The sequence below is a fragment of the Rhopalosiphum maidis genome, chromosome 2 (assembly GCF_003676215.2).
Source record: "Rhopalosiphum maidis isolate BTI-1 chromosome 2, ASM367621v3, whole genome shotgun sequence".
Lineage (NCBI taxonomy): Eukaryota > Metazoa > Arthropoda > Insecta > Hemiptera > Aphididae > Rhopalosiphum > Rhopalosiphum maidis.
In genome coordinates, this window is record NC_040878.1 from 74516496 (window position 1) to 74530450 (window position 13955).

Here is a 13955-nt window from a genome sequence, read left to right on the forward strand (position 1 = left end):
TCGAGCATTGGAAGTGATTATTCAATATTAAATATATTAATGGACATAAAGTAAGCGTTGACGCAGGTACTTAACTATACCGTTAAATATTCAGCACAGGGTTTTAAATATATCGGAATCAAATGCCGACCAATGTTGAATAAATACGATGCAGATAATATAGTATATACACCCATTAGAGTTATACACAGATAGTGACGAATAATAAATTTAACGCGAGTCCTTCACAAGCCACCTTAATTAAATAATCATGTTTTGTCTTATAATATAGATTTATCATTTTTAATTTTAAATTTTGTTTGATTTCTACATCTCGTGCTCTTTTATAAAAAATATTTTGTGTTTCTATAAGTAAAAACTTAAATCGGATCTCATTAAACAATCTTACATATAAAAGATATAAGTAAGAAATATTGATTGTAACATTATCATCTTTTTCTATTTTCCTAAATTAAAATCAGAAACACTTATTCTCGCCTATACCCTACTTAACATATCACGCATAAGTAAGCGATAAATGTGATTAGTTTAAAATAAAAAGTCGACTTAACGACATAGATATAGTTAAATAATATTATTGTCATATACATAATAAAATTACTAAATGTAAAATACTAATTTGTTATGTCACTTTCATATCATTACATTAAACCCAATAACATTCATATTCTTATCTTGTTAACTCATTACAATATTCTTCTTAGAAGAATAAAAACAACGAAAGAAATTTCGTCGCTGAACCGCCCTAAATAAACCACTAAACGGTTTCAAATCTGCCTCCACAGCGCGCTGCAGTCGATAGACATAATACAATATATTACCGACTAAACGAAAATGTACTAAAGGGAGGAACTCAACTCGAATGCAACGTAATAAGAACAACTATAAAATACGTGCGTTGATTTTTTATACCTTTGGCCGGCACGGGCCGGTGACTGTACCCGTTGTGGTTGTCCGCGGCCGTCAGATCGTCCAGTTCCGGCTGGTTCCAGACGAGCACGTGCTTGGCGCCGGACGTCCGGTTGTTGGAGCAGCACGCGGCGGACGAAGACGACGACGACGACGGTCCGGGACATCCGCCGGCACCACTGCCGCTAACGCCACTTCCACCGCGGCCACAGCCACCCGAACAGCCGCCGTATCCGACGGACCCCCGGCCGCCGAACGACGATTCCTCCTCCTCCTCCTCGACAACGACGTCCCGCCGGTGACGAACGGCCACGTGCACGCCGGACATGAGGCCGACACCGGCCTCCTCCTCCTCGGACTCTATCCCGCAGCCGCCGCCTCCATCCCATCTGCGGCCGGACATCAGCGCGGACCGCCGCCAGACGATGGCCTGCTCCTTCCGCCGAATCCGTTACAGCGCATTGGTCATCAGCCCGCCATCGCTGTGCAGTACAGCGCTGTCTATATACACACACACGCACACGCACACACGCACACACCGCACACACGCACACAGTCTGTCAACACGGGTCGAATATGTATATAGACGAGGAAATGCCTAACGGCTGATGATATTATTATGTGTGTACAGTCGATGTCAGACAGATTCGCATCCGTTCGCGGTGTGTGTTCCGGCCGCGCCGCACGGGGTCGTTAATAATCATATGATTATGAATCTGTTAATTCCCGAATGATAACACGTGCACGATAGAAAAAGTCTTTAGCAGAAAACATTATTTGCTATACCTATTATCGGTTTTAAAATGATTTAAAATGGTGACAATATTGTCGGTTCCGTTATAAAACATCAAGTGGTAATAACATCCGAACGAGGAGAAAAACCCCCGGGACCTTCTTGTTCACGCCACTCTGCCAATCTATATGACTCGTACTGTACACATAATAAAGGGTTGACCGTTCCAGATCGACGAGTCACACTTATTTTTCGGTAGATTTTTATTGATTTAAAAAAAAAATTCTTTATGCACCACACGTTTGTGGGACGGGGGACGGGGAGCATTCACTTGGCACCTCGCACGGTCTAAACTTTCTCTAACGTTACAATATAAATCAACACACTATACGCGAACAGTTAGTTCCTTAGACTTTGAATAGAATATTTATTTTTTTCAAAATCATAAAAATGTACCAAAAAAAGTAGTGTAACCGTCATTTATATTGTATACCTAATAATATGTGTGTGTATCAGTGCGCGCACGAGTTTAGTCTGAATCGTGCAAATTTACTAAGGAATCTCCATTCCCGGTTATCTAGAAAACTGTCTCAGCGAGGGCAGTACGCGACGCTTACGATATAATTTATTCCTCGAGTCCGTTCAAATAATTTTGTTTCTTTAATTTAATGTCAACACTCTAGTGGAATAACGTATACGAGGTCCATTATCGGCGAATCCGTACAATAATCAGAAACTCGCGGATTGATATTATGAAACATAGTGACGAATTTCGCGGTGATTCCACAAACTATGAAATAAACTGTAGCAGAAAAAGCTGCCATGATATATTATACGAATGTATTGCATATATTATTATTTCGAGTCGTGCACATTTGTAAAACTCTGATTAAATTTCCGTCTTGACACAACTCGTTTGCCACGTATTTATTACCTCGTATACCTACTGCGCCCGGTATTCTAATGCAAATTCCACAGCTGGGGTACGACGACGTGCTTTCGACCATCACATACTGTACAGCACAGTCGCCCGATATTATTAATATGTACCTACAGTACGATATAACATGTCCGTAGCTAACTCATTGCAGATGACGTATATGTGTATACGTGTATAGGTTACATAGCTAGGCTGCATTAACGATGGACGCATTGTACACATACACAAACATATTATTGATATATCATATAATACACAATTACAACCGATACTACAAATGTTATTACTTAATACATCATATTATATTATAATATTTAAACAATGTTATTACGGCACAACGCGCGCTGAAAAAAAAGACGTATATCTGTGCATATGTATATATATATATATATATATACACGACTACATGAGTATTACGCTTATATATCACACACAAGACATACGCTCCAGCATCGGGAAATTCAAACTCGCATTCTGGTGTTGTTACTAATTTACGCAGTATGCGATAATCGCTTAGACGGTAATTACACGGCTGGATTGACAATTAGAGAGCACGCAAGACGTCGGTAATATTATAATTATTATATTATCGTCATCATTATCATAAATCCCACCGAATGGCGTTGTACATCATTGCAGATTTCAATGATTATAGATTATACTATGACGGAGTTTCCTACGCGGATAAAACGCTACGGTCGCAAATGGTCACGCACGCTTAAAAATGCAAACGTGTAAAAAAAAAATCGATTTCATCGAAAATTTACCAGTTTATTACCTCATGTGTACACACGGTATTTAGTTTAGATTTGTCGTAAAAATATAAATAAAAATACGGTACCCAAGTTTTATCCGAATATATTTCTATAATTTTTTTTTATAAATTTAATTCCTGTGAAAAATAATGGAATCGTTTTTGCACGACAAGGTGTAAAAGAGTTTATTAAAATATCGAACTCAATTATTCGCACAGTGGTAATAACATTACACACGAAAATCGAATACGAGAAAAAATAAATAGACGCCATTTTTTATTTTTATTTCGTAACTTTTAGTTGCGTCATTTGATGTCATTCTACTCGGTGAAAAATAAAATATTTTACTTACAACATTTATTAAGTTGCGATGTATGTACGATATTACCGTCGTCTCATTTAAATATAACATTTTGAAAATATAACGGCATAATAATATTAAGTGCATTTATTATTATAAAATATGTATATTCATCGTTCAACTACTATACGCGTTCACTGTCTACGTATTTGTACTTTATCCAATAAAACTTTTTGTTTGCGTGATAACGATTTTGAATTTGTCAAAATTAAATTTGACTACGAAACAAAATATTGTTGTCGAATATTATACATGTTAGACAAACAATGTTCTAATTAGGTCAAATTTATTACACGGATTAGTTATGTGCAAATTACAAATCCAATTAAATCGAATTACACGGTATACTGAAACCGAAACATTTAATGTCGCATAATAGGTGGGAAAACTAAAACAAAAACGTCATTGCCAATATCCAAAAGCTTGCATAGATGCGCACTGAATATATGTCGTATATTACACTATGGTATATCAACCGCGCAATAGATAAGTAGTATTAAATATTGTATATGAAAAATATCGAAATACCTACTCGTACGGTCGGAAACGGATATTAAATTATTTCCAACGTCGCTGGGATACTTCGTCGTACTCGAACTGAAATTTGAAATCGCAAGACAAATTACGAGCGTAGGTGGTCCGTATATATATATATATAGGTATAATGTACCGTTCATATTATTATCGATCACATTATTGCGAGCGTCGAGCCACTACGATATCGCGATATTATTTAGGGGTACCTATATGTGTACACACACACGAATAACTCTGACCGGGCGCGCGTGTGTAGGACCCGGACCGACCGGAGAATAAAAATCTCTCGCCGGACACGATTATTTGCGCACAGCACGGCTGAGTTGATCCTCCGAGGAAAAAAATAACACGTCCGACAGAACAAACATTAGAGATATATTATATTATATTATATCGCATACGGCGTGGGCAGGGGGCCTGTAGTTAACGAGGTACACGCGGAGTGCAGTGGCGAAACGCAATTAAATTTCGCCAGTCCGACGCTTAAGAAAACAATACAGTTCCGGCGCGCGGCGGCGGCGGCGGTGGGGGGGGGGGCGGAGGGAGGTTGATTCGGGGTAACAAAAAAAAAAAAAAAAACAAAAAAACGGGATAATATATTACGTTTGCGGGGCCGAGAGGTTTTCGACACAAAAGCGCGTATAGGTGATGTAATTGGCCATCGCCGGAGGGCGAAAACGTCCGAAGCGGTTTCTTTCGAACACAACCGTTTTTTCATGCATCACATTATTACGCAGTATTATATATATATACGGCCGAAACGAAATTTTATCGGACAATATAATAATATTGTAATATAATTGACGTGAGGTGAGGTCGGGAGTCGTCGTGACGTTCGGCCGTGGCACGCGGTCTGGGTGGTGGTGGGGGGGGGAGCAGACGGTGCGCCGTTTCGTTGTAAATGTATCGCACATTATCGCAAACAAAAGCTTTTGAAATCGGTCGGATCATATTTTGACGGACAGGCGCGAGTCTCGCGTGCGAGCCCGGCAAACTGTGTACGCGCGCCGCGGGTCCGAACACTGAAATTTGATTTCCGCCCGAGCTTTTCGGTTTCGTTATCGACCGAAATCTCGTTCGCGCGGCCCACCCGACCTGCGGCCATGCCGCCGCCGTGTAAAACGCGAACGGGTTAATGTGATGTTGTAACGTAAGCCGCCCTAATAACATATTATATATTATTACACGCGGCGAGAACGTTGCGGGGTGTTGTTTTTTTCCTTCCTCCTACTCCTCTACTCCTTTGCCGTCGTTTTCTTCGTGCGCTCGCGTTCGAAATCGCACGATTTGCATTACCAGGCGATACGCCCGTCCGTCCCGCGCCTCGCGCCCGCGGCGTAATGTTATGAGGTACCCATACACGAGCGCCGCGGTAATTATATTATAATATTTAAAACGCGAAAAACCAATTATTGCGATTCCCTGAGGGCAGCTGTGATATGTTTTTATTTTAATAGGGCGTGTGTATGTGTGTGCGTGCGTGCCGTGCGCATTGTAATATTTTATTATTGTGTTCGGCCGTTCTGCGCGCCCGATGATTTAACCTTGAAACCGAAATGCGCAGTTCAACGTCTGCGCGGACGCGGTAATCATATTAATATTTTATACAGGTACTTAGACATTATTATAATAATGGTCGCGACTCGAGATGAATTCGTCGCGAATCGACCGTAAAGGAGATGTTGTATAGTTGGTGTGTGTGTGTGTGTACTTATACACTAATTCTGTGACGTATAACATTATGATAATATAAAATACTGTGTTGTGTATTATTGACGAGGTCCGACATATTTTTACACGACAAACACTATGTTATTATGTTATTATACAGCACAACTACGTAGTAAACCATGACCCGACCGAAATTCGTCACGCTATTACAATATTCCAAGTCGGTCGTTTGCCCGTTGCATCGACGTGCGTCTCGACCCGAACATTGTATTAATAATAATAACATAATATTGTTGTAAGGGCACCATACAAACCAACGTCGTTTTAATAATCGATTCGGAGAATATTATAACGAAGATATTGTAGAATATCACAACAGATACACAAATATAATTATTCGTAATATCGTGGAGGTAGCGCGTGCGGCAGCGTCGACGACGCTGCATTTGTGGGAGAGTGTGTCTAGTTGAAAGCGTATTGGAAACAGTTTTTCGCAAACAGAGACTTGTCGCGAGGGCGACAACGGACGAGATGTAAGAAAAAAAACCGAAAAAAAAAATAGAAAGGCGAAAGGCGAAGAATGAAATCACAACACGCCGGTGTGTGGACCTGCAGATCGCGGGGGGGGGACTCTGATGTATTTTTATGATGGATGAGTCGGGAAAGTACTCCCCCTCCAACCCTCGTACAAGCCCACTTCCTACACGCCGAAGTTGCGCGCTGCCAATTGACACTATTCTGTTCACTCTCCCCTTCGCCTAATGAATATACGTGCACGTGATATTTTCGTATTACAGTTGTATTTTTGTCACGAGTTCCACAGACCAGACAATCTATAAGCCTGCGTTCGATCTCCGCCTTAAAGACCATACGCTATATATAATAATGCGATCCGTCGCCGGTTTCGCCAAGTTACGAAATCGATACGCGGATACGTCAATCGTTGTTCATTCGACTTCACAGATATCATATTTCCCATGAAATTTTCCAAAAAAATAAATAATAAAAAAAATGAAGAAAAACCACTAAATACACACCACACAACTACTAAATGCTTCAATTAGGAAAATATTAAAAAGAGGAATTCAAAAGTGTAAAAAAAAAGTACTTGAATATTTAATCACCTTATTAATTAGGATATCAATAGAAGCGGAATGCAAAAAATATTTTATAAGAAGAAGAGGGACTCTGACCCCCGCGACCCCTACAATTCAAGCACTGCGTATATTATACTATATTATTATGCTCGCTAGAACACTCAGTCACTGTGAACAATTTGTTGTGTACGCAAATCGTAGGTACCCATGATGTACGCGCGTACCATGATAATATCAGAATAATTGTATGTAGTCACGCCGACGGTATAAATAATGTCATCCAAAAAGACTAATACTATACCATATTAAGCAACAAAGTGTTTGAGCACATCACTAAAACACGTATTCGATTGAAATAATCCCTCAGTTAAATCCTCGACCCCGTCGTTCGACTTGGACAAACAAAACATAAAAAAATATGTATAAAATAATAACAATATCGGTGTTATGAACACAAACACGCATAATGGCATTATCAAACTTCTATACAAAAACATAGACAATATTATCATTTATTATTATACATTTGACTATCATTTGGAAATAAAACTTGGTCCATTATATTAATAAGTAATAATAACACAACGTTTTCGTAAAACTTTACTTGTTAAGTTAAATTTAGTAGTGCCAAAGTCCACAACAATGTGTCTATTGAAAATGCAACTTCTCCAAAGGATTAAAACAAATAATAACTTTGCTTTTGTGTTCCTTACTTTCCGGAATGTAAGTAAACAAAATTTGTAGTATTATTAACAGCAAAATACACGAAATGTGTTAAATACATTTAAATATCTTATACACAATAGTCAATGTATAGATTGATTTTGACTAATCAAATATAATTATTCTTTTTTCTTGTAATTGAAATTCATAATATTGTTTTGATGAATACTTCCATTATAAAGTATCAAAACAACTATTAAATTTATATGTTTGAAATTTAATTTAAATTTTCACTCGTAATAACATAACTTATCAAACTGTTATTTTTCTTAAGAAACTAGAATGAACGCAAATTGTTTTAAAAGCAAATTTAACAATAAGAATAAAAGATAAGTTGAGTTGACAAAATGTTGAGCTTGGAAAACATATCAACCTTTAAATAACAATTTTTTAGCTTTTTCAAAATCAAACAGTGCTTAGATGTCATATTTACTTTTAAAAACCTAAGTTGCGTGACACAAGTAATTTATTTTTTACTTTATGAACAACTCGCAAAAACATACATCGAACGTATCACCAACAAGAAAAACGTAGAACATTCACAATAATTATTATTCGTCATATCGGGAAAGATTTGTAAAACAATATTAAGTAAATGATGTGCTACTTTTCTTACTGAAAATACTTTGTCGTTGTATATTTATAGAATAATTATACATGTGATAGTAATAACTTTTTTAACAAGCTCGTAAATTTATGAAAGTATATTAAAATAAATGTAAATTATTATTTATTACAAAAGCATTAAATATTTGAATTACTGTTTTAGAAACAAATGAATCGGTCACCGTACCTACATAATTTTATTATTCTAGAATTTACGTGTTAAATGCGTTACAAAAATAATTGTAGCAAATGTTAGTAAATTAATTTACTCATTGTTTGGTTGACAACGGCCAATTTGAAATATTCTCTTGAATAATGGTAGGTGTTGTATCCATTAAAATTACACCTAAATAATTTTCTGGAAAACAATGCGTTCACTGTGCACGACAAAGGAGTTTTCTTTTTGTAAAAGCACGAGAAAAAACATGGTTGTAATAAGAGATAACGGTATATGTGCATATCCAAACAATTTCTTTAACAAAAAGTGTGGGGAAAAAATGAAAAGTAGAAAAAAAACGCCATGATTCCAACTATATCCAAGTTATAAAGGAAAAAATAATAAATAAATAAGACGAACGAGTGTTATTTAACAGGTGAATTGTTTACACTTGGCAAGTGTTCAATTTTCTACGTTAAATCATCGTGTGCCGGCCGAAAGGACGTGCTTAAACATAATATGATATAATATATTATATGTGAACTATATCAATACTGTAAACGTTTAAATGAAAATGAGTTATATACTAGCGATTCCAAACGATTAAAATAGTATAGTATAATAACTTGTATACCGAGTCTCGGATTCGGGTTGGTAAACGTGTTTTTTTTTTTCACGGCGACGTGTGCCGGCCGAGTCATAAAGACGACGGAAACGATAGTATAGATATATTATCATGTCGTTCTACGAAAATGCGCGCGTGACAACAATCTAAGGAGTTTTTTGTTTTTGCGAAACGTGATATTTTAAGTTTTGACCGTTTGGTCGGTTCACAGTGCAACAAACCAAATCTACAGTTCAGATACTGGTAAAAAAAAAAACTCCTCCAAAGAAACTTTAACAAAACAACAAACAACGACGAATGTAATTGTCACGAAACTCGTACGATATCCAAATTTTCATATGTGCATATATATATATATATTATTATTATTATTATACAGTATCGTATATACGTATAAAGTGCCACCATCGCGCGGCCAAACGTTGTACAATGTTGTATTATTAAATGCGCAAATTATATTATGACTAATATTATAATTTAGTGCACGCGTCACAAAAATAGTGTCGACAGCGCGGAATAACTTGACGTACACAACATATTATAATATTATCATAACGAACTCTATAAAATTGTCAAGTCGGGTATGTATTTTAACCCGCTTGGGCTTTGATATTTTTTTTTGCCCATCAACTCGTGTGTTAATACGCGCAAGGTATCTCCTCCAAAAACGTGTTCAAACGGAAACACCGCCGTGTGGAAAAAAAGCAAAATGACACGAAATGCAATCATAATAATAAAAAATAAAAGGAAAAACGGGCGCGACGATCGATTTGCGCGGGCTGGGCGTATGTATGTTATTAAACGACGTATATAAATAGTATAAGTATAGAGAGGCGAAAATGCGTGGCGCGTGCCGGTTGTGCCGTAACAACGAGATATGATAAAAACACACACACATAATAACTATATAATGTAAATGACGAGGAAAGGGTGCGAGATGGGGAGGAAGTGTGTGTGTGAGAGAGAAAGGAGACAGAGTAGAGAGGGATATAAAAAGAGAGGAAGAGAGAAGGAGATAAAAACGACTCACACGTGCTTGGTCGGAAAAACGGCCGTTGGTCTTATCGAGTGGTGTCGGTGCGCAACGGTATACTTGCAGGATACGGATCACTGATCCGAGTTACGAAGACGGTACCTGGTGGCGTTCAACAGGACAACGACGGACCAACGTCGGACCGTTGAGCCAGACACTCGGTGCACGCATCAATGTCGGTGGTCAGCAGCAGCAGCAGCATCGGCAGACTTTCGGACCGGCACCGGCCGCGGCACGAGCACATGTCTGCACGACGTCGACGGCGGCGGTGGCGGCACGGCGCGAAAGTGGGGTTGTCAGCGTGGTCGGCCGGCTGCGCTCAGATGCTGCACGGGAGGACGGGCGATGAGCGACCGGGCGGCGCGCCCGCCACACGCGACGGCACACGCGACGACGTCGGTCTGACGAAAACGCGGAAACGACGCGGAAGACGACGGCGACGGCGACAACGCGGACGACGGCCAGAGGGACACTGCGCGCGCGAAGCGTACACGACGACGAGGACGACGGTACCGCCGTCGTTGGTTGGTCGGCGGCGGCGGCGGCGGCTGCTGGCTTGGCGTTCCTGCCCGCCCGCCGGTGGCGGTGCCCCGATGATGCTGGCCCAAGGACGGGGGAGACCGAGCAGGGAGCGCGCGCGCGCACGCCCGTGTGCGGCGGCGATGGACGAGCGCGGGCGCCGCCGCTCGACAGCAACCACGGTTGTGCGGCGCGACAGCGACGGCGGACGTTCTGTCTGCGAACGGTATCGGTGGGACGGCAAGGCGGGGGCCTCGGCGGTGTGACGGCGGTGTAGCGCACAGGGCCGCGACGGACTGCTCGCTGCAGCAGTGGCTGTCTGGTCGCCGGTGCGCGGCCGCCGTCGACGCTCAGCCGCCGCGCGGCCCCGGCGGCGCTTGCGTGCTGCCGGCGTATCGATCGGCGGCCGGCGCGCACACACACGCACGCCACCAGCCCGCCCGCCGCAGCCGCCGCCACCCACACCGGAGCTGCCGTAATGCATGTACCGGTGTGTGTGGCCTCGCGTGTCTGTCGCCGACAGCGGCGACGCTTGTTCCGCACACCGCCGAACGACACCTATACAACACACACGTACATACCGCCGAGCCGACACACGTACACCTTTGCCCGTTATATATATATATGTTTTTATTATTTATTTATTTATTGCTTACGGCGATAACGGTAGATCATGATAAATATATATATATAAACATATTATATCGGTATAATAAGGATGGCGACGGATTGATTTCTCTGCCTTTGTTCGCCTCGCGCCGACGACGAACACATGTGTTTTCCTTTTTTTTTTACTTTTTAAGAGGCGTCGTGCGTGAGGTTAAGCGCGAGCGTGTGTGCCCGCCGCCACCACCACCGCCGCCACTGATTGTGCGTATGAGGAGGTGCGCGCCCGGGCCGCTCATCGCCTCCGTCGTCGTACATACACCCCGCCGCCCACCGGTGGACGGGTGCCGAGGCGTAATGAGATTTTAATGGAAATTCGTGTACCACCTCCGCCGGATCACACGACTGCCGCGAATTTGGCGGACAACGAACGACAACAACAAAAATTTATAAAAATATTTTTCTCGTCGCTCACTGACGGTTAACCATGCACACATGTTATGCGCCGGCTGGAGAACGGTATTCGTGCGAACTTTACGCCTTTGTTGTAGTGGAGTGAAAAACCAACGAAACGCCATTGCGACGTAGTAAATTTAATATTAAACGTAACTGCATTGTCCACGCGCATGCACGTTCAACCATATATGTTCGCTGATAAAATATTTAAATCACACTCTGGATCATAGATAGTACATTGCAGATATACCGGACATCGACGCATAATGTTGGTATAGCCTTTGTGGTTATTTACGTTAACGATATATAGCAGACGTCATTGCAGTGCTTTTGCGCGGATAAACGTTTATATTTTTTGTAAATTTACTCCGTCATCAAATTTTCTAAAATAATACTTTTTAAGCACACTCGACCGCGGATCGTTATCAAATCATATGCCGACCAAAATCGACAGATCCGGAGAATAACTCGAGTATTTCACCAATAATTTTTACTCGGATTTTAAAAATCTACTTAAGTATACACGCATCGTACATCATACACAATATGACTTGTTTCACATAACTGGTTCTTAACCGCGGTAGCGCAGAAGCGTATACGATAATATATTACTGTCTATCCCATTGACAAGCGATCTGTGAATAATCTAATAATATATACATGACAAGTAAAGTGCGTCTTATACTTTGACGCGCCACTCTCGGATTGTAATCTTCAGTTCACGTTTGACGCATTTCGCCGTACCTTAAGTTATGATGGGCGTGCAAATATACGTATGCGAGAATTGCGGTTCGTAAGAAATGTATAGTCGCCATGCGCAACATTTGACGTACATGCGATCGACGAATCGGTTGAAATTGAAAACGGTTGAACGATAATCGCTGAGATTCGAACGGCTAATACTAAGAAAAAGGTTAAGTTCACCCGTCACTATTTTCATTTATAATAACATCGACCAACTGAAATATCGATGTTTCCCGTGTACGAGTGACCTCAAGTCGAGAATATATTATTCAATTTATATATTGTAGTGTAACGGGTTACCAACATTTTGCTACCTATAAGTGTTAAGTACACCACGTTTTAAATAAACCAGATGGACGATGGTCACTACGACAGCGGTATTAAGTTGGCCGCCTCGACCGCGGAACAACGTAAGTCGGCAGTCCCTTACACAATATAAGTTAGGTGGCCGCAGTCTGTATTCCACAATGAATACTAGCGAACGGGTAATCGCGATATTCTGTCGCCGGTCAATCAATACTTAAAAAATACGATTTTTGTCAGACTTTTTGTTTGCGTTTCATTATCGACCAAACCGTTTTTCACATCATTGATTTTAAGTGCGTATTTATAGTAATCTGTGCAATGTGAAGAATTTCTAGAAGAACTAGTTTTGTATAAATTGTAAGCTACAATTATAAAATATATCATCTTTGCCATTCTTAATACGACTCTTGATAATAAAAGTACGCTGTTGCATATTGTTTGGACAACGCACTGCAGTGACATCATACAAGCATACAAAATAATAATTTATCCGTGTCATCTGTATAATGTACGAGTATATATGCATTACGTACAACGAAACTCCACAAAGACAAAGTAAAGTTCGTATCCATTATAAAGATCGAAAAAATATAAACTTTATTTATTATGCGTGAGGCTTTTTGTGTACATATACATGCATAATACATATAATTTATATACACATAAAACATTGATAAAACCCAACTCGTTGAGAACATATCCTAAATATCACCCAACCTATTATCTGGGTTGTTTTATCACATACCATACTCCGGTATCTAAAACCAAAGTATAGACAGTGTCTTGGTTGAACGATGAAATAAATAATGATATCTATGTATATTTGGTATTTAAATATGCGTGCCAAAACTTCCGTCGTCACAATAATATACATCCATACGTTCTCGCCAATTCACAACAAACGATTGAAGCAGTGTAATTCACAAAGCATTCTCAACTTAATTTTTCTTTTCATAATCAATTTATTACGATTCCATTTTTTTTTTTTAATTTTCAAGTGTATTTAAAACTAATACTAAGACTATATTTTAGACTATCTATACTTTTTATACAATTTACTATCTTACCAAAACTAAAAAAATTGTATAAAAATCTACGTATTTGAAAATATAGTCTTTAAATAGATAAATAAAAAATTCTGAAAATCAAGATTTAAATAAATTGAATATATAAAAAA

General features: G+C 39.8%; 1 protein-coding gene across 3 annotated transcripts in view; it reads right to left on the reverse strand.

Moving 5' to 3' along the window:
- LOC113555022 (putative inorganic phosphate cotransporter) overlaps window positions 1-13955 on the reverse strand; it is a 74146-nt gene that overhangs the window by 38679 nt on the left and 21512 nt on the right. Inside the window, exons 1-2 of one of the 3 annotated variants that reach the window (XM_026959298.1) lie at window positions 10145-10568; window positions 913-1410 (exon numbers count right to left, since the gene is read on the reverse strand). The exons of 1 other annotated variant lie outside the window; for it this stretch is intronic. In XM_026959298.1, the coding sequence (XP_026815099.1) occupies window positions 913-1312 (400 nt within the window). In that variant the 5' untranslated portion in view covers window positions 1313-1410; window positions 10145-10568. Of the gene's footprint in view, window positions 1-912; window positions 1411-10144; window positions 10569-13955 lie in introns of those variants that run through there. One more of the 3 variants, XM_026959299.1, reaches the window with a different exon arrangement.